Consider the following 27,123-nt stretch of genomic DNA (forward strand, 5'->3'; position numbering starts at 1 on the left):
TAGGGAATGGTGGGAGGATTTCGGGATGATGTTGCCTGCCTGTCTGCTTTTATTGTACTGTGGACTTTAATGGATCTGATTATTTGTAAAGATTAGTGGCTTCTTTTAAACTGCAGTCTGGGGGTGCCTGGGTGGCTCAGTCGGTTAAGTGGCTGCCTTCAGCTCAGGTCATGATCCCTGGGTCCTGGGATTGAGCCCCGAGTTGGGCTCCCTGCTCAGCTGAGAGCCTGCTTCTCCCTCTCCCTCTGCCTGCTGCTCTGCCTACTTGTGCTCTCTATCTCTCTGTCAAATAAATAAATAATTAAAAAAAAAAACAACTGCAGGGCACCTGGGTGGCTCAGTTGGTTAAGCGACTGCCTTCGGCTCAGGTCATGATCCCGGAGTCCCTGGATCGAGTCCCGTATCGGGCTCCCTGCTCAGCAGGGAGTCTGCTTCTCCCTCTGACCCTCCCCCTCTCATGTGCTCTCTCTCTCTCATTCTCTCTCTCTCAAATAAATAAATAAAATCTTTAAAAAAAAAAAAACAAAAAACTGCAGTCTGAGTTTCCCTATTTGTTTGTTTGTTTAATAAAAATCTTTTTAGTTGTAAAAAACAAGTAAATAATTTACCATCACAATCATTTTTAAGTGTACAGTTCAGTAGTGTTAAGAATATTCCCATTTTTGTGCAACAGATCTCTGGAACTTTTTCATCTTGAAAACTGAAACTGTACCCATTAAACAACTCCTCATTTCCCTGATAGTCACCATTCTATTTTGTTTGACTTTGCCTACTCACGTTATCTCATTTAAGCAGAATCATACAGTATTTGTTTTCTCTTTTTAAAAATTTGTTTTATTAACATAATGTATTATTTGTTTCAGGGGTACAGATCTGTGATTCATCAGTCTTACACAATTCACAGCCCTCACCATAGTACTTACCCTCCCCACTGTCCATCACCCAACCTCCCCATCCCTCCCACCCCCCTCCACTCCCGCAGCCCTTAGTTTCTTTCCTGAAATTAAGAGTCTCTTATGGTTTGTCTTCCTCTCCAGTTTTGTCTTATTTAATTTTTCCCTCTCTTCCCCTGTGATCCGCTGTCTTATTTCTCAGATTCCTCATATCAGTGAGATCATATGATACTTGTCTTTCTCTGATTGACTTATTTCGCTTAGCATAATACCCTCTAGTTCTTTTCTTTTCTTTTTTTTTTAAGATTTTTAAAAATTTATTTGGCAGAGCACGAGAGTAGGAACACAAGTAGGGCGAGTGGGAGAGGGAGAAGTAGACTCCCACTGAGCAGGGATCCCAGTATGGGGCTCGATCCCAGGACCCTGGTATCATGACCTGAGCTGAAGGCAGATGCTTAACGACTGAGCCACCCAGGTGCCCCTACCCTCTAGTTCTATCCACGTCATTGCAAATGGCAAGATTTCATTTTTTTTTTTTTGATGGCTGCATAATATTCCATTGTATATATACACCATATCTTCTTTATCCATTCATCTGTTGATGGACATCTAGGCTCTTCCCATCATTTGGCTATTGTGGACATTGATGCTATAAACATTGGGGTGCATATACCCCTTTGGATCACTACATTTGTATCTTTGGGGTAAATACCCAGTAGTGCAATTGCTGGATCGTGTGGTAGTTCTATTTTCAACTTTTTGAAGAACCTCCATACTGTTTTCCTGAGTGGCCATACCAGCTTGCATTCCCACCAACAGCGTAGGCGGGTTCCCCTTTCTCCGCATCCTTGCCAACATTTGTTGTTTCCTGACTTGTTAATTTTTAGCTGTTCTGACTGGTGTGAGATGGTATCTCATTGAGGTTTTTTTTTTTTTTTTTTAATTTTATTTATTTGACAGACCGCGAGAGAGGGAACACACAAGCAGGGGGAGTGGGAGAGGGAGAAGCAGGTCTCCCACCGAGTGGGGAGCCTGATGTGGGGCTCGATCCCAGGACCCTGGGATCATGACCTGAGCCGAAGGCAGACGCTCAACCACCGAGCCACCCAGGCGCCCCCTCATTGAGGTTTTGATTTGGATTTCCCTGATGCCGAGTGATGTTGAGCACTTTTTCATGTGTCTGTTGGCCATTTGGATGTCTTCTTTGGAAAAATGTCTGTTCATGTCTTCTGCCCACTTCTTGATTGGATTATTTGTTCTTTGGGTGTTGAGTTTGATAAGTTCTTTATAGATTTTGGATACTTGCCCTTTATCTGATATGTCATTTTGCAAGTATTTGTCTTCTTTTGACTGCCTCACTTAATATAATATCTTCAGAGCTCATCCATGGTGTAGTATGTGGTAGGATTCCTTCCTTCCTTCCTTCCTTCCTTCCTTCCTTCCTTCCTTCCTTCCTCCCTCCCTCCCTCCCTCCCTCCCTTCCTTCCTTCCTTCCTCCCTCCCTCCCTCCCTCCCTCCCTCCCTCCCTCCCTCCCTCCCTTTGAGAGAGAGAGTACAAGCAGGGGGAGTGGTAGAAGACAGGGAGAAGGAGGTTCCCGCTGAGTAGGGAGCCTGATGTGGGGCTTGATTCCAGAACCCTGGGATCATGACCTAAGCTGAAGGCAGGTAAGTTTAACACTGAGTCACCCAGGCACTCCTTCCTTCCTTTTTAAGGTTGAATAATATTCCCGTGTGTGTGTGTGTGTGTGTGTATACATTACATTTTGCTTATTCATTTGTTGGACATTTGGGTTGCTTCTACCTTTTGCCTATTGTGAATAATGCTGCTTTGAACATAGGTTTGCAAATATCTCTTCCTTTCCAATTCCTTTTTGCCTAATTGCTCTGGCTACAACTTCTAACCCTAACCCAGGTGGGAGACCTGCTTCTCCCTCTCCCACTTATTGATTTTTAATAATTTATTCATTAGAGCAAGCGAGTGAGAGTATGGGCAGGGAGTAGGGTCAGAGGGAGAGGGAGAAGCAGACTCCCTGCTCTGTAGGGAGCCCAAAACGGTGCTGAGTCCCAGGACCCTGGGATCATGACCTGAGTCAGAGGTAGATAAGCTTAACTGACTGAGCCATCCAAGCGTCCCATGCTCATCGGGGAGTCTGCTTGAAGATTCTCTCCCTCTGCCCCTCCCCCCACCGGGCCATGCGTCCTCGCTCCCCCCTCTCTAAAATAAATAAATCTTAAGAAAAATATAGAAATGTATTTAAAAGTGGGATTGCTGGATCATATAGTAATTATATGTATATTTATTTTTAAGTAATCTCTATACCCAACATGGGGCTCGAACTCGACCCTGGAGTCAAGAGTCATGCTTCATTGACTGAGCCAGCCAGGTGCCCCCATGTTTAATTTTTTGAGTAACTGCTGTGCTGTTTTTCATAACAGTTGCACCATTTTACATTCCCAGCAACTGTGCACAAAGGTTCTGGTTTTTCTGCATCTTTGCCAATGCTTGTTATTGAGGTTGTTTTGTGTGTGTGTGTGTGTGTGTGTGTGTGTGTGTACTTTGTTTTGAAATCACAAAGTGATTTCAGCCTTCCAGTTTTGTTCTTTTTCAAGATTGTTTTGGTTATTTTGGGGTCTCTTGAAATTTCATATGAATTTCAGGGTGGATTTTTTTTTTTTTCCCCCCCCCCCCCCCCCCCCCCGCCAATTTGGGACTTTGGTAGGAATTGTATTGACTCTGCAGATCACTTTGGGCAGTGTTGACACTTAACAGTATTAAGTCTTGTGATCCATGAATATGAGATTTCTGTTTATTTGTGTCTAATTTCTTTCAGCAATGTTTTGAAGTTTTCAGTGTACGTGTCTTTTACCTCCTTGGTTAAGTTTATTCCTAAGTCTTTTATTCTTTTTGGTACTGTGATAAATGCAGTTGTGTTCTTAATTTTCTCTACAGATTGTTCATTGTTGCTATATAGCAATGTTAAGATTTTTGTGTGATTTTTGTGTCACGCTACTTTACTGAATTAATTCTAGCAGTTTTTTTTTGGTGGACTCTTTATAGAGTTTCCTACACATAAGATTATGTAATCTGTGAACAGTGGTCATTTTACTTCTTCCTTTCCAATTCCTTTTTGCCTAATTGCTCTGGCTACAACTTCTAATACTGTAGTTGAACAGAAGTTGTAAAAGTTGGCTACTTTGTCTTGCTCCTCATTTTAGAGAAGATTGCAGTCTTTATCCATTGAGAATGATGTTAGCTCTCTGGAGAGCTCTAATTTGACTGTAATAAAATGTCCTTCCATTCCTTTACTGGTTATGAGGTAGATACAATGAAATAAATTGGAAAGCTTGTGTTGGTGAGCTGTTAGGCTGCTAGGTAGGCCTTAGGTGGGCATAGGTGTCTGACTACACATACACTTTTTCCAGAATGTGTTCCTTTTGTGTTTTTTGTTTGGGAAAGATAGGATTGTTGCAGCCACTCAGATTCCTGTGTTTTCAGGCTGGGGAAGGAAAACTGGCATTGTGTAGTATGGTTTCTTCTTCCCTGTCCAGGTTGTTGACCCTTTAGGGTTACAATATTGTTCCTTACAGGTTTCTTTCTTCTTTTTTAATGGCTGAGATGCATTTTCTTCGTTTTCTCTTAGAATCCTTTTACAAAAGAAGTTAAACAGCAGGTTACTAGCAGGACGGTGAGAATCCCTTCTGAGAGCCCTCCACCCCTTCCCTTGTTTTCCAGCTGTATTATTGCTGCAGTTCATGGGGTTGGAGGGCTGCCGAAATCTACAAACCAGGAGTTTGTTTTCAGTGGTTGCCTTTATCTCTTCCCCCATTATATATTAGCCCCGTCATGGATTTGTTGTCAGGATTTTCTACCTGATGGACAGTAGTGTGTTTGGCTTGCAGGGTCTCAGGTGCTCTTACCTTGTTAACCTTTTGTTTGCCATGTACTTCTGCCTTTTATGCCTTTTCCTTCTCATCCTGGTCAAGAGACTTGTTTTTACCCTTTTTGGTCTAGTCAGTATTACCAGAGAGAAGTAGTCCAACCTCCTGTTTGGACTACCAGCATTTGTGGAGCTGAGTGTGGAAGAGTGCCAGAAGGCTCAACATTGAGTATATAGTTTGATCTAGAACAAGGTATTCTTTTTTTAGACAAAAATTAGGCCCATACACAATTGATAGAAGAATAATATTAGTAAAATATAAGACTTTTATTGGTTCTTAGGGATTTTCCCCCCATAATATTAATGTTTTACAGTGATCCATGCAAGCTTTTGTGTGATTAAAGAGATGACCCTGGTGGAGGTGGGGTGGGGATAAAAAAAAAAAAGACCCTACTACCAATATATGAAGAAACTGTAACAAAGCTGACAGTCTTTTTTTTTTTTTTTTCTTCCAAAGCTGACAGTCTTAAGAAATGACTTTTTATTGTGCATATAGTGATTGGTTTATTGCCTTTAAGGACCCCTTTGTTTTCTAGATTGTAAAGCTATGTGTCGAGAAGGTGAAGTAGGTGTAAAGTCATTAAGATGATGGATTAATGCGAGTGGTTCTTTTGATCTTTAGTGTTTTGGGGAAATGATCTTTATTAGAATTGAATGCCTTCATGTCTCCATATCAAAAGATGACACATGGACCTCATGGTTAAAGCTGCAGCGCGTTGATTGACACTTCAGTGAAATGCCATTGGAGACTTAACTGCTAGTGTTTTTTGTTTTAAGTCAGACTAGTTACGATTTTGTCAGTGCTCTGGTTATAAAGTTTCATAGGTTTTGAGTAGTTTTCTTCTAACCTTGTTTTATTGTGGTTAGCCGTATTATTCTTTAAGTTATTTTTTAAAAAGATTTTATTCCTTTGGAAGAGAGAAAGTGAGCATGCATGCACAGGCACGAGTGGGAGGAGGGGCAGAGGGACAAGCAGATTCCCCGCTGAGTGGGCAGCCCAACCCAGGGCTTGATCCCAGGACCCTGAGATCAGGACCTGAGCTGAAGTCAGATGTTTAACCGACTGAGCCACCCAGGTGCCCCTAAGATTTTGTTTTTAGGTGATCTCTACACCCAACATGGGGCTCAAGCTCATGACCCCAGGATCAAGGGTTGCATGTTCTACTAACTGAGCCAGCAAGGCGTCCCCACCTTATTCTTCAGTGCAAGATTTTGTGTCACATGAATCTTCTCAGTAATGCTTATGTGACATAGTAGGAAATACCTGTACAGAGACATATACATGTTTTCAGTATGAAACTCCTGGCTTTTAGCTGCATGGTTTTCTAAAAATCCAGATTTTTCTGGTTCAGCATCTCCGAGAGGAAACATCATCTTTTGGAGAGACAGAGAGAGAGAGAGAGAATGTGAGTGTGTGTGTGTGTGTGTGTGTGTGTGTGTGTGTGTGTGAAGGGGGAAGAAAGGGGGTGTCTACCAACTTCTTAATAAGACTTTAATATTTTTTAGCCCTACCTGTATTCCTGCTTTCAGAAGTACTCAGTGTTTCTAGTTCCTGAGCCTTTCTGAGATTTCATGGGGAAAAATTAGCCTAGTTCTATTCCCCAGTATCAGGCTGTTTGTTTAGCTTATGTGGTTTTTCTTTTCCTTTCTTTTTTTTAAAGATTTTATGTTTTTATTTGACAGAGAGAGACACAGTGAGAGAGGGAACACAAGCAGGGGGAGTGGGAGAGGAGCAGGGAGCTCGATGTGGGCCTCAATCCCAGGACCCTGGGATCATGACCTGAGCTGAAGGCAGAAGCTTAACGACTGAGCCACCCAGGAGCCCTACTGTGGTTTTTCTAAGTCTGGTGCCCTTTTCTTACACAATTTAGTTGTTTTTGCCCTTGTGTGTTAATTTTCTCTTGTTGTTTTAATGGAGTTTGGGGAGGAAGTGGAAAAAAAAAGGGTATCTTGAATCTGGCATATTTAACTAGAAAAAATTAATTATGAAACTAGGTTAGACCATTGAAAAGAACCCTAATAGATACACATGTACTTGCCAGATTTAATAGATGTTAATATTTTATATTGGCTTTTAGTTGTATCACTTTTAGGCTTTTAGCTGTATCAGTTTTATTTCTTTTATAAAAGTATTTCCTCTTGCCTTTGTATCTTTTTCCCCCAGATGTAACCATTCTCTTGGTGAGGATGTGTGTCATTACAGTATATGTATTTATACTATGTTGGTACATGAGACATAAGACATAAGACAGTTTTTTTGTGTGTGTTAAAAGTTAACAAATGGTGGGACACCTGAGTTGCTCAGTGGCTGCCTTCGGCTCACGTCATGATCCCAGGGTCCTGGGATTGAGTCCCACATCGGGCTCCCTGCTCAGAGGGGATCCTGCTTCTCCCTCTCCCTCTGCCTGCCACTCCCCTGCTTGTGTTCTCTCTCTGACAAATAAATAAAATCTTAAAAAAAAAAGTTAACAATTGATATCAAACTGCCTGTATCCTTTTGCAACTCTTTCACTGTTTATTTGGAATTTGAATATTAGAAATTTTGATACACAGATTCAGTATATTTTTATTTATGTTTTAAAGATTTGAGAGAGCATGAACAGGGGGAGGGGCAGAGGGAGAAAGGGAGAATCTTCAAGTAGACTCCCCACTGAGTTTGTTTATTTTTGAAAAGATTTTATTTTTAAGTAATCTCTACACGCAACATAGGGCTTGAACTCACAACCCCGACATCGAGAGTCATGAGCTCTACCAACTGAGCCAGGCACCCCGAGTTTCAGTTTATTAAACTAATTACCCCTTTAATTTTTTTTATTATGTTAATCACCATACATTACATCATTAGTTTTTGATGTAGTGTTCCATGATTCATTGTTGGCGTATAACACCCAGTTCTCCATGCAGAACATGTCCTCTTTAATACCCATCACCAGGCTAACCCATTCCCCCACCCCCCTCCCCTCTAGAACCCTCAGTTTGTTTTTCAGAGTCCATAGTCCATAGTCTCTCATGGTTCGTCTCCCCCTCCGATTTCCCCCCTTCATTCTTCCCCTCCTGCTATCTTCTTCTTCTTTTTTTTTTTTTTTTTTTAACATATAATGTATTATTTGTTTCAGAGGTACAGGTCTGTGATTGAACATTCTTACACAATTCACAGCGCTCACCATAGCACATACCCTCCCCAGTGTCTATCACCCAGCCACCCCATCCCTCCCACCCCCCACTACTCCAGCGACCCTCAGTTTGTTTCCTGAGATTAAGAATTCCTCATATCAGTGAGATCATATGATAACATGTCTTTTTCTGATTGACTTATTTTGCTCAGCATAATACCCTTCAGTTCCATCCACGTCGTTGCAAATGGCAAGATTTCATTCCTTTTGATGGCTACATAATATTCCATTGTATATATATACAACATCTTTTTTATCCATTCATCTGTCGATGGACATCTTGGCTCTTTCCACAGTTTGGCTATTGTGGACATTGCTGCTATAAACGTTGGGGTGCATGTACCCCTTCGAATCCCTACATTTGTATCTTTGGGGTAAATACCCAGTAGTGCAATTGCTGGATCGTATGGTAGCTCTGTTTTCAACTTTTTGAGGAACCTCCATACTGTTTTCCAGAGTGGCTGCACCAGCTTGCATTCCCACCAACAGTGTAGGAGGGTTCCCCTTTCTCCGCATCCCTGCCAGCATCTATCGTTTCCTGACTTGTTAATTTTAGCCATTCGGACTGGTGTGCGGTGATATCTCATTGAGGTTTTGATTTGGATTTCCCTGATGCCGAGCGATGTTGAGCACTTTTTCATGTGTCTGTTGGCCATTTGGATGTCTTCTTTGGAAAAATGTCTGTTTATGTCGTCTGCCCATTTCTTGATTGGATCATTTGTTCTTTGGGTGTTGAGTTTGATAAGTTCTTTATAGATTTTGGATACTTGCCCTTTATCTGATATGTCATTTGCAAATATCTTCTCCCATTCTTTCAGTTGTCTTTTGGTTTTGTTGACTGTTTCTTTTGCTGGGCAAAAGCTTTTTATCTTGATGAAGTCCCAGTAGTTCATTTTTGCCCTTGCTTCCTTTGCCTTTGGCGATGTTTCTAGGAAGAAGTTGCTGCGGCTGAGGTCGAAGAGGTTGCTGCCTGTGTTCTCCTCTAGGATTTTGATGGACTCCTGTCTCACATTTAGGTCTTTCAACCATTTTGAGTCTATTTTTGTGTGTGGTGTAAGGAAATGGTCCAGTTTCATTCTTCTGCATGTGGCTGTCCAATTTTCCCAACACCATTTGTTGAAGAGACTGTCTTTTTTCCATTGGACATTCTTTCCTGCTTTGTCGAAGATGAGTTGACCGTAGAGTTGAGGGTCCATTTCTGGGCTCTCTATTCTGTTCCATTGATCGATGTGTCTGTTTTTGTGCCAGTACCATACTGTCTTGATGATTACAGCTTTGTAATAGAGCTTGAGGTCCGGAATTGTGATGCCGCCAGCTTTGCTTTTCTTTTTCAACATTCCTCTGGCTATTTGAGGTCTTTTCTGGCTCCATACAAATTTTAGGATTATTTGTTCCATTTCTTTGAAAAAAGTTGATGGTATTTTGATAGGGATTGCATTGAATGTGTAGATTGCTCTAGGTAGCATTGACATCTTCATAGTATCTGTTCTTCCAATCCATGAGCATGGAACGTTTTTCCATTTCTTTGTGTCTTCCTCAATTTCTTTCATGAATATTTTATAGTTTTCTGAGTATAGATTCTTTGCCTCTTTGGTTAGATTTATTCCTAGGTATCTTATGGTTTTGGGTGCAATTGTGAATGGGATCGGCTCCTTAATTTCTCTTTCTTCTGTCTTGTTGTTGGTGTATAGGAATGCCACTGATTTCTGTGCATTGATTTTATATCCTGCCACTTTACTGAATTCCTGTATGAGTTCTAGCAGTTTTGGGGTGGAGTCTTTTGGGTTTTCCACATAAAGTATCATATCATCTGCAAAGAGTGAGAGTTTGACTTCTTCTTTGCCGATTTGGGTGCCTTTTATTTCTTTTTGTTGTCTGATTGCTGTGGCTAGGACTTCTAATACTATGTTGAATAGCAGTGGTGATAGTGGACATCTCTGCCGTGTTCCTGTAGAGGGAAAGCTCTCAGTTTTTCCCCATTGAGAATGATATTTGCTGTGGGTTTTTCATAGATGGCTTTTATGATATTGAGGTATGTACCCTCTATCCCTATACTCTGAAGAGTTTTGATCAAGAAAGGATGCTGTACTTTGTCAAATGCTTTTTCTGCAAGTATTGAGAGGATCATATGGTTCTTGTTGTTTCTTTTATTAATGTATTGTATCACATTGATTGATTTGCGGATGTTGGAACCACCCTTGCAGCCCAGGGATAAATCCCACTTGGTCGTGGTGAATAATCTTTTTAATGGACTGTTGGATCCTATTGGCTAGTATTTTGGTGAGAATTTTTGCATCTTATATTCATCAAGGATATTGGTCTGTAATTCTCCTTTTTGATGGGGTCTTTGTCTGGTTTGGGGATGAAGGTAATGGTGGCCTCATAAAACGAGTTTGGAAGTTTTCCTTCCATTTCCATTTTTTGGAAGAGTTTCAGAAGAATAGGTATTAATTCTTCTTTAAATGTTTGGTAGAATTCCCCTGGGAAGCCATCTGGCCCTGGGCTTTTGTTTGTTGGGAGGTTTTTGATTACTGCTTCAGTTTCCTTAGTGGTTATAGGTCTGTTCAGGTTTTCTATTTCTTCCTAGTTCAGTTTTGGGAGTTGATACATCTCTAGGAATGCATCCATTTCTTCCAGATTATCTGATTTGCTGGCATATAGTTGCTCATAATATGTTCTTATAATTGTTTGTATTTCTTTGGTGTTGGTTGTGATCTCTCCTCTTTCATTCATGATTTTATTTATTTGGGTCATTTCTCTTTTCTTTTTGATAAGTGTGGCCAGGGGTTTATCAGTCTTGTTAATTCTTTCAAAGAACCAGCTCCTAGTTTTGTTGATCTGTTCTACTGTTCTTTTTGTTTCTATTTCTGCTCTGATCTTTATTATTTCTCTTCTTGTGCTGGGTTTAGGTTTTATTTGTTATTCTTTCTCCAGCTCCTTTAGGTGTAGGGTTAGGTTGTGTATTTGAGACCTTTCTTGTTTCTAGAGAAAGGCTTGTATTGCTATATACTTTCCTCTTAGGACTGCCTTTGCTGCATCCCAAAGATTTTGAACAGTTGTCTTTTCATTTTCATTTGTTTCCATGAATTTTTTAAATTCTTTAATTTCCTGGTTGACCCGTTCATTCTTTAGTAGGATGCTCTTTAGCCTCCATGTATTCGAGTTCTTTCTGACTTTCCTCTTGTGATGGAGTTCTAGTTTCAAAGCATTGTGGTCTGAAAATATGCAGGAAATGATCCCAGTCTTTTTGTACCAGTTGAGACCTGATTTGTGACCTAGGATGTGATCTATTCTGGAGAATGTTCCATGGGCACTAGAGAAGAATGTGTATTCTGTTGCTTTGGGATGGAATGTTCTGAATATATCTGTGAAGTCCATTTGGTCCAGTGTGTCATTTAAAGTCTTTATTTCCTTGTTGATCTTTTGCTTAGATGATCTGTCCATTTCAGTGAGGGGGGTGTTAAAGTCCCCCACTATTATTGTATTGGTGTTGATGTGTTTCTTTGCTTTTTTTATTAATTGCCTTATATAATTGGCTGCTCCCATGTTAGGGGCATAGATATTTACAATTGTTAGAGCTTCTTGTTGGATAGACCATTTAAGTAGGATATAGTGTCCTTCCTCATCTCTTATTACAGTCTTTGGTTTAAAATCTAATTTGTCTGATAGAAGGATTGCCACCCCAGCTTTCTTTTGGTGTCCATTAGCATGGTAAATGGTTTTCCACCCCCTCACTTTCAATCTGGGGGTGTCTTTGGGTCTAAAATGAGTCTCTTGCAGACAGCATATCGATGGGTCTTGTTTTTTTATCCAGTCTGATAGCCTGTGTCTTTTGGTTGGGGCATTTAGCCCATTTACATTCAGGGTAACTATTGAAAAATATGAATTTAGTGCCATTGCATAATATAATAATATAAGGTGACTGTTACTGTATATTGTCTCTGTTCCTTTCTGGTCTATGTTACTTTTAGGCTCTTTCTTTGCTTAGAGGACCCCTTTCAATATTTGTTGTAGGGCTGGTTTCGTGTTTGCAAATTCCTTTAGTTTTTGTTTGGATCCTGGAAGCGTTTTATCTCTCCTTCAATTTTCAATGACAGCCTAGCTGGATATATTATTCTTGGCTGCATATTTTTCTCATTTAGTGCTCTGAATATATCATGCCAGTCCTTTCTGGCCTGCCAGGTCTCTGTGGATAGGTCTGTTGCCAGTCTAATGTTTCTACCATTGTAGATTACAGATCTCTTCTCCCGAGCTGCTTTCAGGATTTTCTCTTTGTCTCTGAGACTCGTAAGTTTTACTATTAGATGTCGGGGTGTTGACCTATTTTTATTGGTTTTGAGAGGGGTTCTCTGTGCCTCCTGGATTTTGATGCCTGTTTCCTTCCCCAAATTAGGGAATTTCTCTGCTATAATTTGCTGCAGTATACCTTTTGCCCCTCTCTCTCTTTCTTCTTCTTCTGGGATCCCAATTATTCTAATGTTGTTTCGTCTTATGCTACCACTTATCTCTTGAATTCTGCCGTCATGATCCAGTAGTTGTTTATCTCTCTTTTTTTCAGCTTCTTTATTTTCCATCATATGGTCTTGTATATCACTAATTCTCTCTTCTGCCTCATTTATCCTAGCAGTTAGAGCCTCCATTTTTGATTGCACCTCATTAATAGCCTTTTTTATTTCGACTTGGTTAGGTTTTAGCTCTTTTATTTCTCCAGAAAGGGTTTCTCTAGTAACTTCCATGCTTTTTTCAAGCCCAGCTAGTATCTATAAAATCATCATTCTGAACTCTAGTTCTGACATCATACTAATGTCTGTATTTTTAGGTCCCTGGCAGTCGGTACTGCCTCTTGTTCTTTTTGTTGATTTTTTCTGTCTTGTCATTTTGTCCAGAGGAGAATAGATGAATGAGAGAACAAAATGCTAACAGGGTAACAACATCCCCAGAAAATATCCACTAAACAAATCAGAAAAGACCTGAAACCAGGGGAAAAGAAAGGGAAAGAAAGAAAAAAGAAAAAAAAAAAGAAAAAGATAAAAACAAAAACAAAACAAAACAAAGAAAACGAATGTGATCAGATATGATCAGGATGGTGCATAGATCAGTGCCACACACTACATTTTGGGTGTGTTTTGGTCTGTTAGAAGAAAGTGCCTCCCAAAATTTTAAAGAAAGAAACAGTTATATATGTATAAAAATAAGGGTTAATACAATGAAGGGATGGAATATGAATGTAAAGATGAAAATTATAAAAGATTTTATGAAAGGAATTGATAAGAAGTTGTTTGAAAAAAGAAAGAAGAGGATTTAAAAAAAAAAAGGGGAGAGAATGTGATCAGGCAGGAGACTAGAACAAAGCCATACACTAGAGATTTAGGGTATATTTTGATCTGTTAGAAGAAACTGTATCTCAAAATTTTAAAGAGAGAACAACTTATATATATATATATATATACCAAAAATAAGGGTAATTACTATGAAGGGATAGAATATGACACTAAAAATGAAAAATAAAAAATATTTTTTAAAAAAGGGATTGATGTTGGTTGAAAAAGGGAAAAAGAAAAATTCAAAAAAAAAAAGACAGTTAAAAAAAATTAACTTTGGAAGACTAAAGAATCATGGTAAAAGCCATGGATTCTATGTGCAGTAGTCCCCTACCTCTGGAGTTCTGCTGTTCTCATTGATCGGTAAACTTGGTCTTGGTTGGCTGTTCTTGCTGATCTTCTGGGGGAGGCGCCTGTTGCTGTGGTTCCCAAATGTCTTTGCCTTAGATGGAATTGCCCCACCCTTGCCAGGTTTAGGCTACATAATCTGCTTGGGTTTGCTCTCGGGAGCTTTTGTTCCCTACAAGCTTTCCGTACAGCTTTGGAAGACGAGAGTGAAAATGGCGGCCTCCCAATCTCCACCCTGGAGGAGCCGAGAACTCGGGGCCCCACTCCTCAGTGAGCCCCCAGAGAAAAGCAATCACTCCCGTCTCCCCGGTCTCCAGCTGCACTCCGTGCTCACCCGGCCTGTGACCGAGCGTTTCTTTCTCTGGCACACGACTCCGTTTGGAGTCTCCAAACCCAGCTGATCCCTGTGGGGTGCGGGAGCTACTCCGGGGGAGGAAAGGGAGTCTCCCCGGATCTGCTGCTTGTTGGGTCCCTGCTGGAAGAGCAGTGGCCCGGCTGTGCCGCGGATCACGGTTTATTGTAACCCGGAGCTGAGAGCCCATTCCTCGGCTCTGTCTCTGCAGGCGGCTTCCCTGCTCTGATACTTGGGAGCTCTGCCGCACTCAGGCACCCCCGGTCTTCCTGTGACCCAGAGGATCCTGAGACCACACTGTCCCAGCGAGGGTTCCACCCCCGGCTTAGCCACTGGAGCGACGTCCCTTAGCGGAGCAGACTTCTCAAAGTTCCGATTTTGTGCTCCGATGCTCTATCACTTGCCAGAAGCGGGCTATGGAGGCCCCTTCCCCCACCATCTATCTTCCCAAATATCGCCTCGGATTCAGTTCTCCGCACATCCTACCTGCCAGAAAGTGGTTGATTTTCTGTTCAGAGTTGTTGCTATTCTTTTCTTTGATCTCCTGTTGAGTTCGTAGGTGTTCAGAATGGTTTGATCCCTATCCAGCTGAATTCCTGGGACCAGATGAAATCCAGGTCTCCTACTCCCCTGCCATCTTGCTTGTCCGCCCCTTTACTTTTTAATAGGCAGTACTTTTCATGCATTTCAGTTTGGGTTCTACTACTACTACTACAACACTAAAACTAGTCTTTTTAAAAAAATAGTCCCCTTCTTCCAGTTAAAATTTTGACTTATATTTTTACAAACTGACCGGGAATAAGGGATACATATGATTGATATTTAAACTTTAATTGCCAGTCCTGAAATAGGTATAGTATGAATGCTTATAAGAAATAAATTCTGGGGGTGCCTGGCTGGCTCATTCAGTACAGTATGTGACGCTTGATCCCAAGGTTGTGAGTTTGAGCTCCACATTGAGTGTTGAGATGACTTAAAACATCAAATAAAAATAAGAAAAAAGAAGTTCTGGATAATGGACCTTATTCCTCTTTTTGTTGTAATTTTTTATTTTTTAAAATATTTTTTTATTTTTAAATTTTTATTTTAGGGAGAGAGTGAGTGTGTGTGCCAGAGAGGATGCGTGTGTGGAAGGAGGGGTAGAGGCAGAGGAAGAGAGAATCTCCAAGCAGATTCCCTGCTGAGCGTGGAGCTTAACTTGGGCCTTGATCCGTTGACCCTGATATCATGACCCGAGCAGAAATCAAGAGTCAGTTGCTTAACTGACTGAGCCATCCAGGCACCCCAAGATTTTTTATTTTATTTATTTTTATTTAAATTCAGTTAATTAACATACAGTGTATTGGTTTCAGAGGTAGACTTTAATGATTCATCAGTTGTATATAACACCCATTGCTCAGTACATCAAGTGCCCTCCTTAATGCGCATCACCCAGTTACCCCATCTCCCCCTCTACCCTCTCCTCCAGCAGCCCTGCGTTTGTAGTTAAGAGTCTCTTAGGGTTTGTCCCCCTCTCTGGTTTTGTCTTATTTTATTTTTCCCTCCCTTCCCCTATGGTCCTTTTTTTTTTTCCTTAAATTCCACATCTAAGTGGAATCATATGATAATTGTCTTTCTCTGATTGACTTATTTTGCTTAGCATAATACCCTCTAGTTCCTTCCATGTCATTGCAAATGGTAAGATTTCTTTTTTGATGGCTGAGGAATATTCCATTTTGTGTGTGTACACTATATCTTCTTTACCCATTCATCTGTCAGTGGACATCTGGGCTCTTTCCAGAGTTTGGCTGTTGTGGACATTGCTCCTATAAACATGGGGGTGTGGGTGCCCCTTTGGATCACTATGTTTGTACCTTTGGATAAATACTTAGTAGTGCAGTTGCTGGATCGTAGAGTTGCTCTAGTTTTAAGTTTTTCAAGATTTTTATTTTTAAGTAATCTATACACCCGATGTAGGGCTCCAACTCACAACGCAAGATCAAGAGTCACATGCTCCACCTACTGAGCCGGTTGAGTGTTGGACTCTTGACTTAGGCTTGGGTCATGATCTCAGGGTGGTGAGATGGAGCCCTGCATCAGGCTCTGTGCTCGGTGCAGAGTCTGCTTGTCCGTCCCTCTTCCTCTGCTCCTCCCCCTGCTCACATGCATGTGTGCGCGCGCTCTCTAAACTAAATAAAATCTTTTTAAAAAAAGCCTTAAAAAAATAGAATGGGGTTGGCAAAGGGTGGCCCAGCGTACCAGATCTTTCAGCTGTTTGTTTTTAACATGGATGTGGTCGTTTGTTTACACATTGTGTGTGGCACAGCTGTCTAGGTGTGGAAAGAGACTCTTTGGCCTTCTAAGCCTAAAGTATTTACTTTCTGGCCCATTAACGAAAAACTTGCTGACCAGATCTTATACAAAACATTTTACATAAAGACTTATTTGGACAACCTGTAGTTTCTGAAAACTTTTTTCTTTCTGGATTTAACTTTAGATTCCTTTCCTAGTTGTACATACTGTATATGAAATGCCAGTATGTCAGTCAAGCTCCAGTCAGGGAGTTGAAAGGGAATTTATTAAAGGGAAGTACTTACACAGATGTTGGAGGTAAAGAACAAACGGAACCTGGACAACACCGAGAGATGATGATGATGACATTTATAATAACTGAGGAAGCAGCCAATCTCCCTGAAGGCTGGGGAAACAAAGGAAAGAGGGTTGTCAGAATCTAAGAATCACTTAGAATCACTTGGAGGTGGGCCCTGTAAGGGAAGCTAGGACTTAATGGAAGGGATGCTGTTTGGCTACTGCTGGTAACTCCGAGAGGAGTACCATGAGATTGGTTTTTGGATGCTGCCACTTGGAATCTGGGCTGCTGCTGAGTGATGCTTTCATACACAGAAAGTGAACACTTCCTTGGTCTCCTCCTGCCTTCTAGTCCTTTAGTACCATGTAGGCAGTGGAGGAGGATCTTAACAGGAAGCCAGCTGGAAATGAAAAATGAAGTTCGCAGAGTTCCAGTCCCAGCCTCACAAAGCATAGAACAGAAGGGGGGATTTGAAGTAGAGAGACAACACTAGAATAACTGGCAAAGTGTCTTATCTCTTGCTCCCCCAATACATCTGTTAAAAAAAAATATCTGAAATACTTGCGTTTAGTCTAGACCTTTTTTTTTAAAGTATTGGCTTTAATACTGGTTTAGCATTACTTATTCCTAATATTAAAAAGTGTTTGTTTCTACTTTATTTCAGTATCAGATATAGAAGGTGGTGATGGACTGCAGCTCAGAAAGGAACATACTCTCAAAATATTTGCTTATATCAATTCCTGGACACAGAGGTATGCATTTTTAAGTACTTTAAAGACTAACTTTGTGAGTTGTACTTTAAATTGGCATTGTTTGTCATGAAATTTCCCTTTTAGAGTGTTGGGTTGTATACCTATAGTCAATGAATGACAGTTTATCAATATTTATTAAATCTTCTTCCCTTAATCATGAGGCCACTCATGGTTTTGTTTTTTACAACAGAATAAGTTTCTTTAACTCTTTCATTATTTAGAAATAGGAGAGTGAATGAAATTCTTTTTTTTTTTTTCTTTTTCTTTTTAAAGATTTATTTATTTGACAGAGAGAGACACAGTGAGAGGGGAACACAAACAGGGGGAGTGGGAGAGGGAGAAGCAGGCTTCTCGTGGAGCAGGGAGCCCGACGCGGGGTTCGATCCCAGCGTACTGGGATCATGACCTGAACCGAAGGCAGACTCTTAACTGACTGAGCCACCCAGGTGCCCCAAGTGAATGAAATTCTAAAAATAATGATTTTGAGAGATTAAAGAATTTTTAATGGCATAGCTAGAGACCTTTAACAAACTTAATCCATTAAAAAAATCAGTATTTTGGTAATGGACACTTTGACCCTTCTGGAAGCCACTTGTTACTACATTTGCATAATATATAGGTGTATTAGACCAATTTTTAAAAAATACATATATTGAGAATATAAAGAATACAACTTCAGGGAACACAATAATTAATATAATCAGAATTTGTAACAAGAATTTGCACGTTCCTGTTCCCTTAAAATGATTTTAGCTGGTCATAGCTAAAGATTCTTTTTTGCTTGTGTACCTATCTCGTTTATTAGTCTTCTAAAATTTTTGTGGGTGAAGAATGTTTGAAGCTTTGTGTGCAATGATTACAGTGAACATGTTAAGTGCAGCTAACATAAATAAATGTCTTGAGGCCCACAGTCTAGCTGATCATAGAGTTTATCTTCAAATCTCATTTGTTCTACAGTAATATCCCTTTTTCCTCTTTTTTTCCTTCTTTGTCAGTAAAGTTGGTACACATATTTGTTCTACAAAAGATTGTAGATTTTTTTACATGCCATCATTATTGGCATCTCTTTTTTGAGTCTCAACCAGCTGAATTACTTTTAGCTAAGTTTAGGAATGGTTGCTGTTCCTCTGTTCTTTTCATTATGGGTAGAGTAAGTGATTGTATATTTCATAATACTAACATTAATGATTTAAAATTAACATCAGTATCCAAAGGATTTGTTGAGAAATGTTGCATTTGAGTAATAATTCTGGATTTATTTATTGTAACTGCAGCTAGATAGCAACATGTTATGCCACTAAATAAAATGAAATCCAGAGAAATGATGCAATTTTTTTAACATCTCACCCCCTAGTTATTGGTGGTGCTGGGTGGGGGTTACATGTTCCCATTCCTAGTCCTCTTTTATCATTGATACATACTCTTAATCCTTGTATCAGGAATTTTTAACCTGGATGGGAATGAAATTACAAAGTAAATATTGATGTGTACAGTTTTAGGCATAATTTGTAGGTTTCATTAGAATGTCAGAATGTTTGCCCCCAAACTACGGAGATCCTCTTTTATCTACTGTTGCTGTAGAGTATAGTGGTTAAGAGTGTGGCTCTCGAGCCAGATTAATGTGGCTTTGAGTCCTGCTTCATTACCTGTTTATTAGATGATTAGGACAAACTAGTTAGCTTGTAAGTTCTTACTTCATTTGTGAAATGAGAATAATAATGTTACTACTATTTTAGGTTGTGAAGAGACCAAGTGCTTAGCACAGTACCTGACAGAAGATCTTAATAAACACCTGTTTTAATTAAAATTGTTAAAATTTATTTTAGAAAATGATATACATGTTGAAGGTTATGTAAACTAAAGTGTGAAAAACTGAACTAAAAATAAATAAATAAATAAAAAACAATTTGTAACCTTTATCATTTTATTCACATGTCAGTAAGTATGAGCAGTTTTTAGCTGGTAGTAAAAAAGTGCCCAAAAGTAGAATGTTACACTCTTCATTGTTCATGCTGAAGACAAGACAAGTGACAATAAAATATCCAGGTGGATCACAGTGTTTTGTGATAAAAAAATTTTTGTCTGTGGGTGCCTGGGTGGCTCAGTTGGTTAAGTGTCTGCCTTTGGCTCAGGTCATAATCACAGGGTCCTGGGATCAAGTCCCGCATCAGGCTCCCTGCTCCTCGGGGAGTCTGCTTCTCCCTCTCCCTCTGCCTGTCTCTCCCCGATTGTGCTCTCTTTCTCTCTCTCTCTCTCTCTGTCAAATAAATAAACAAAAATCTTAAAAAAAAATTTTTTTTTTTGGTCTGTTCTCCCTTCCCCCTCATGTCTCTGACCTCCGCTGTTTCTTTCTTGGGCATCAGAAAATACTGTTGCCTAGATTAAGATGGTAGTTCTTGTAGGTGATAAATAGCAACTAATAAGGCACGGTTAATCTTTAAAAGAGATTGTTAACTTGGGGTCCCATGACCATGGAAGTCCATAAATGTATCTTAGCACACTGATGAACCCATGACATTTCATACAAAATGTTCTTAAAGGTTTTCTGGGAGAAAAGTGTTAATAATTTTCATTAGATTATCAGTGGTCAAGAATTATTATTCTGATATATTGACTAGAAGATAGGTAAAGGAGCATATTCACTTAAAAATAGTATATTGATAAGAATTTAATTTTTTAAGCATTACACTATATTAATATTTTATATTATTTGCCTCCTATTTAAGTATGCACTCATTATAAAAATCTTCGAGAAAATAAAGAGAGTCAAAGTTTAAAAAAAAAAAAAAACAAACATGCTACCATCCAGAGTAACAACTGGTAATTTTTTTTGTATACCCTTGGTATGAGCTTGTGAATCATACAGTTTAAAATTTTGGAAAAATGTGATCTTTTACTACATTTATGTTTTATAATCTGATTTTTCATACACAGGTATAATTAATCTCTTCATGTCATCAGATGTCATTTTTAATTGCTGTATAACAGTCATACAGCTGCCATTCCTTTTTCTGTAAGATAAGGAATGTTATATGTGTTTGTTTAAAAGATTATCATTTATTTTATTAATATTGCAATTCGGACTGGAATGGGAGGAAAACTAATTCAAAGTGGAGAGAGAAGATTAAGAGAATAAATTGAAGAATACAAGTTAATAGAAGAGCATATGAAGGTCTGAAAGTAACACGGATGATAAAAGCATTGAATAATGTTGCTTTTTTTTGGACTCGTTAAAACTTATGACAAAACAGGCTTAAGTTTCTGTGTTGTAAATTCCACCTTCCATACCAAGTATGAATAAAATTTTTAAATTTTATTCATACTTTTTAATTTTATTTCATGATTAGTCTTCTAAAAGAATTCTGGGTGAGTTTCTGTCAGCTTTTTGTATTTTCAGGCTAAAAATTACATCTTTCATACCTGTCGTTTCTGGTTGATAAATGTTCAAGGCTATTGCTTTTGTTTTTTCATTGTTTTGGGAAACATTTTTTTTAAGTAAACTCTACATCCAGTGTGGGACTTGAACTCATGATCCCAATATCAAAAGAATAACATACTTCATTGACTGAGACAGCCAGGTGCCTCAGTAAACTTTTTGACCAGTTTTAGTAGCTGTTGCTTTCAAATAGATTATGTTCTATACACTCTAAGGCTCTGCCTTTTATTTTGGCATTAAGAAATTTGGGGATGTTGATAAATTCAGTGGGGTATTGATATTGACCACTCTTTAAAGTAGTGCTTTTCATGAATTAGTTCATAAATAAGAACTTTGCTAAGGTTAGATACTGTGGATTAACAGTTCTTTCAAGTGTTCCACAGTACCAGGCCAGGGAAAATGTTAGATCCATTGGAATATGTGCTGTTAGATGGAATTATAGAATCAATGTTAAAAAATAATTTAATTTTGGCATGTAGATTCCTCATGAATGTTGAGTTAAAATTCTTTTTTTATTAATTGAAGCTATGTATTTTATGCTAGGCATTTAGAAATTTTATCATACGTTCTTTTTTTAAATTGTTTTCAATTTTTATTTAATTTCAGTATGGTTAATATACAGTATTAAATTAATTTCAGGTGTACAATATAGTAATTCAACATTTCTATATATTAGTGCTCATTAAGATGAGTACACTCTTAATCCCTTCACCTATTTCATCCATCCCTCCACCCACGTCCCCTATGATAACCATCAGTTCTTCATAGTTAAGAATCTGTTTTTTGGTTTTCTTTTTTTTTTTTTCCCTCCATTTTTGTTCCTTTTGTTTCTTAAATTCCACATATGAGTGAGATCATATGGTATTAGTCTTTCTCTTACTGACTTATTTCACTTAGCATTATACTCTCTGGATCCATCCATGTGCTTACAAATGGCAAGTTTCATTTTTTTTATTCTTTATTTAAATTCAGTTTAATTAACACGTACTGCATTGTTAGTTACCAGGGTGGAATTTAGTGATTCATTGGTTGCATGTGACACTCAGTGCTCATTATATCCAGTGTCTTCCTTGATGCCCATCACCCAATTACCCCTTACCCTGATCTTCCTCCCCTCCAGCAATCCTCACTTTGTTTCCTAGAGTTGAGCATCTCTTATGGTTTGCCTCCCACTCTACTTTCATCTTACTTTATTTTTCCTTCTCTTCCGCTATGTTCATCTGTTTTGTTTCTTAAATTCTACATATGAGTGAAATCATACTGTATTTGTCTTTTTCTTTAAATTTTTTTTAAAGATTTTATTTATTTATTTGTCAGAGCACAAGCAGGAGGAGTGGCAGACAGAGCAGGTAGAGGGAGAAGCAGGCTCCCCACCGAGCAAGGAGCCCGATGCGGGACTCGATCCCAGGACCCTGGGATCATGACCTGAGCCAAAAGCAGACACTTAACTGACTGAGCCACCCAGACGTCCCATATTTGTCTTTTTCTGACTGACATATTTCCCTTAACGTAGTACCCTCTAGCTCCATCTTGATCCTTTTTCTTATGGCTGAGTAATATCCTTTTGTGTGTGTATATATAAAAATATGGTACGTCTTCTTTATCCATTCATGTATCAGTGTACACTTGGGCTGATTCCATAGCTTGGCTGTTGTAAATAATGCTTCAATAAACATAGGGGTGCATATATCCTTTCGAATTTGTATTTTTGTATTCTTAGGGTAAATACCCAGTAATGAGATTACTGTATCATAGCGTAGTTCTATTTTTAATTTGTTCAGGAACCTCCGTAATGGTTTTCCACAGTGGCTGCGCCAATTTCTGTTCCCACCAACAGTGCAAGAGGGTTTCTTTTTTTTTCCACATTCTCACCAACAATTGTTGTTTCTTGTGTTTTTGATTTTGGCCATTCTGATAGGTGTGAAGTGATAGCTCATTGTGGTTTTGATTTGCATTTCCTCGGTGATGAGTGATGTTGAGCATCTTTTCATGTGTTGGCCATCTGTATGTCTTCTATGGAGAAATGTCTGTTCATATCTTCTGCACATTTTTAATTGGATTTTTTTTTCTTAAGATTTTTTATGTATTCATTTGAGGCACAGAGATAGAGAGAAAGAGAAGGCATGAGCCGGGGGAGAGGCAGAGGGAGAGGGAGAAGCAGATTCCCCGCCGAGCAGGGAGCCCGACGTGGGGCTTGATCCCAGGACACTGGGATCATGACCCTTAACCGACCGAGCCACCCAGGAGCCCCTATTTGGATTATTTTTTTGTGTATGTGTGTTCAGTTGTATAAGTTCTTTATATATTTTGGATCCTAACCCTTTATCAGATATGTCATTTGCAAGCATCTTCTCCCATTCGGTAGGTTGCCTTTTTTAGTTTTGTTGGTGGTTTCCCTTGCTGTGCAGAGACTTTTTATTTTGATGTAGTCCCAATAGTTTATTTATGCTTTGGTTTCCTTTGCCTCAGAATATACATCTAGAAAAATGTTGCTATGGCTGATGTCAGAGAAATTACTGCCTGTGCTCTCTTCTAGGATTTTTATGGTTTCAGGTCTTATATTTAGGTCTTTAATCCACTTTGAGTTTATTTTTGTGTATGGTGTAGGAAAGTAGTCCAGTTTCATTGTTTTGCATGCAGCTGTCCAGTTTTCAAGATTGCTTTGGCTATTCGAGGTCTTCTGTGGTTCCATACAATTTTAGGATTGATTGTTTGTTCTAGTTCTGTGAAAAATGCTGTTGGTATTTGCATTGGGATTGCATTAAATCTGTAGATTGCTCTGGGTAGTATGGACATTTTAACAATATTTGTTCTTCAAACCCATGAGCGTGGAATGTCTTTTCTGTTTCTTTGCATTGTCTTGAATTTCTTTCATCAGCGTTTTGTAGTTTTCAGAGTATAGGTCTTTCATCTCCTTGGTTAAGTGTATTCCTAGGATTTTTATAGTTTCAGGTCTCACATTTAGGTCTTTAATCTGTTTTGAGTTTATTTTGTGTATGGTGTAAGAAAGTGGTCCAGTATCATTCCTTTGCATGCTGCTGTCCAGTTTTCCAACACCATTTGTTGAAAAGACTTGTTCCTTCTTCATTCCTTCTTTGTGGAAGATTAATTGGCCATGTAATCATGGGTTTATTTCTGGGTTTTCTGTTCTGTTCCATTGATTTATGTGTTTGGTTTTGTGCTAGTACTTTACTGTTTTGATTACTACTGCTTTGTAAAACAACTTGAAGTCTAGAATTGTGATACCTCTAGATATGTTTTTCTTTTTCAAGATTGCTTTGTCTAGTCAGGATCTTCTGGGGTTCCATACAAATTTTAGGATTGTTTGTTCTAGTTCTGTGAAAAATGGTGTTGGCATTTGGATAGGGATTGCATTAAATCTGTAGATTGCTTTGGGGGTCGTATGGACATTTTAACAACATTTGTTCTTTGAACCCATGAGCATGGAATGTCTTTACATTTCTTTGTGTTGTCTTGAATTTCTTTCATCAGTGTTTTATAGTTTTCAGACTATTAAGTCTTTCACCTCCTGGGTTAAGTGTATTCCTAGGTATTTTCTTATTTTTTGGTGCAATTGTAAATGAGATTGTTCTTAATTTCTCTTTCTGCTACTTCATTATTGTAAAGAAATGCAGTGGATTTCTGTACATTGATTTTGTGTCTTATGATTTTACTGAATTCATTCTTCAGTTCTAGTTTTTTTCATGGAGTCTTTAGGGTACTGTATATATAGTATCATGTCATCTGCAAATAGTGAAAATTTTATTTCCTCCTTACCAATTTCGATACTTTCCCCCCCCTTTTTCTTGTCTGACTGTTGTGGCTAGGACTTCTACTATGTTGAATGAAAGTGGTGAGAGTGGACGTCCTTATCTTGTTCCTGACTTTAGGGGAAAAGTTCTCAGTTTTTCACCATTGAGTATGATGTTAGCTGTGGGTTTTCATATTAAGGCCTTTATTATGATGAGGTATGTTCTCTCTAAACCTACTAGCATATTCTTAAATGTAAGCATTCTCCACTCAAGCAGCATGTAACTCTACTTGGGTAAGAAAGTCTTATCAGGCTGGTAATAATAGGGGTAGGACTAAGGAAAAAATAGGATAAGCATAGATAGTGGAAGGGTATGTCTGAGATTAGTGTATAAATAGATGTAATATGTAGAGTTTAAAAAGTAAACAGAAAAAGGCCTGTAATAAAGTTCATTGTCCCCTATTTGCTCAACTCCCCTTCTGCTTTCAACTCTTTCATATGTTGGCTTTGATAGTAACCTCTGTATTCTGAAATAGTGTTATTATATTGCTGTTACTTCATGCATCAATTTTAAGTAAACTCTATGAACTTTCTTTTCTGATATATGAAGATTACATTTGTAAAACTTCCCTATTCTTTCAGGGTAATTCTAAAAATAACAATTCTGGTCAGCAGTGAGCCAGAAGAGTTTCTATGGCTCATTTTATATTTTACAAGAAATAAATTCTTGTTTATCTTTTGCTATCTTTTTGTTTCCTAGAGTTTACTGGCTTGTTATTAAATAATTTTCGGGTTGTGAATCACCAATTCTTTCCAAACTCTTCAACCCTTCTTAGTACTAGTTTTTACATTTTTATGCATCATTATGTGATCTGTTATTTTCTTCCCTTTCCCCTCTCCTGAATCTCCTTTGGCCTTTATCTTCCTATTCCACTTGTTGGTTTCTCATTAGGTTTACTAAATAGCTATCTTCTCTTCAGATCACCCTTGAAATTTCTTTTGCTTTTCTGTTGTTTTGGATCTCTAGGTTCCTGGATTCCGTGTTGACATCTTTATTTGTTTACTATTTTTGTTTTGTCAGAATGACATCTTTTCTGAGAAAGGGTGCATGGGAGACAAATGTTTTTTTAAGACCTTTCAGGCCTAAAAGTTTCTATTCTACCCTTAATCTTATTGAACACTTTTGGATACAGAATTCTAGGTAGAGAATGATTCTCTTTCAGAAATTTAAAAAGTATTGCTCCATTGTGTTCTACCTTCCGATATTGCTTTGAAATTTTTAAATATTTATCTATTATTTTAAGATTTATTTATTTTTTATTTTATTTTATTTTATTTATTTATTTTTTTAAAAGATTTTATTTACTTATTCATGAGAGACAGAGAGAGAGAGAGACAGAGGCAGAGGGAGAAGCAGGCTCCCCGCGGAGCAGGGAGCCCAATGCGGGACTCGATCCCAGGACCCTGGGATCACGACCTGAGCCGAAGGCAGACGCTTAACCGACTGAGCCACCCAGGCGTCCCTATTTTTTATTTTAGAGAGAGAGTGCATGAGCTCCCTCAGGGAGAGGGAGAGAGAATCTGAAGCAGACTCCCTGCTGAACATAGGGCTGTTGTGGGGCTCGATCTTTCGACTCCGAGATCATGTCCTGAGCTAAAATCAAGAGTTGGATGCTTAACCTGCTGTACCACCCAGGCGCCCCTTATTTTTATCATTATTATTATTTTTTAAGTAAGCTCTATGCCCACCGTGGGGCTTGAACTTATAACCCTGAGATCAGGAGTTGCATGCTGTGCAGACTGAGTGAGCCAGCCAGCCACTCCCCAATATTGCATTGGAGAAGTATTAACTATTTTTATTCCTGAGCTTTTCCTTGGCAGTCTTTCCACTCTCTGTGAAAGCTTTTAGAATGTTTATTCCATCCCCCAACTTCAGTAATTTCATGATAGATGTTTTGGTGGGCTTTTCAGTTTTGAAATTTTTTATTTCATTATTTCCTCACTGCGATATTTTCTGCTCTGTCTTCTTAGAAGTAGTATTTGTCAAGTACTATATCTCCTTGATTGATGGTATACTTTTCTTTCTCTCTCCATTGTCTTTTTTTATCTGTTCTACTTTCTAGGACATTTTTCACCTTTACCTTGTAGATCTCCTGTTGAATTTTACAAATTGGTATACTTTTATTTTTTATTATTTATTTTTATTTATTCAAGTAATCTCTACACTCCATGTGGAGCTCGAACCTCCACACCCTGAGATCAAGAGTTTTATGTTCTTCCGACTATCAAACTGCTATTAACTTGTGACTGATAATATATGCAAAAGCTATGTAATGTATATTTGTACACATTGAAGGGCTGTATTTTGTAGTTTGAATGCATTTTTTTAATGGTATTCTATTCTTGTTTCAGTAATCCAGTATCTTTTTTGTCTCTGAGAATATAAATTGATTAAAACCTTTTCTTCCTGCATTTTATCTACTATCTCTGAATTTCTTTTTACCATTTGTTTTGATCTGCCTTTGGCGATGCAGCTTTTCTTTTAAGTCTTACTGGTTAAGGATTTTCATGGTTAAGAGATGGGCACTGA

General features: G+C 38.7%; 1 protein-coding gene across 5 annotated transcripts in view; it reads left to right on the forward strand.

The window, feature by feature from the left end:
- Positions 1-27,123, forward strand: part of USP34 (ubiquitin specific peptidase 34) — a 260,898-nt gene that overhangs the window by 36,808 nt on the left and 196,967 nt on the right. For all 5 annotated transcript variants that reach the window (XM_032410902.1, XM_032410904.1, XM_032410903.1 and 2 more), the window contains exon 2: positions 17,259-17,346. In XM_032410902.1, coding sequence (XP_032266793.1) covers positions 17,259-17,346 — 88 coding nt within the window. The remainder of the gene's footprint in view (positions 1-17,258; positions 17,347-27,123) is intronic.

The sequence above is a fragment of the Phoca vitulina genome, unplaced genomic scaffold, assembly GCF_004348235.1.
Source record: "Phoca vitulina isolate PV1807 unplaced genomic scaffold, GSC_HSeal_1.0 scaffold12, whole genome shotgun sequence".
NCBI lineage: Eukaryota > Metazoa > Chordata > Mammalia > Carnivora > Phocidae > Phoca > Phoca vitulina.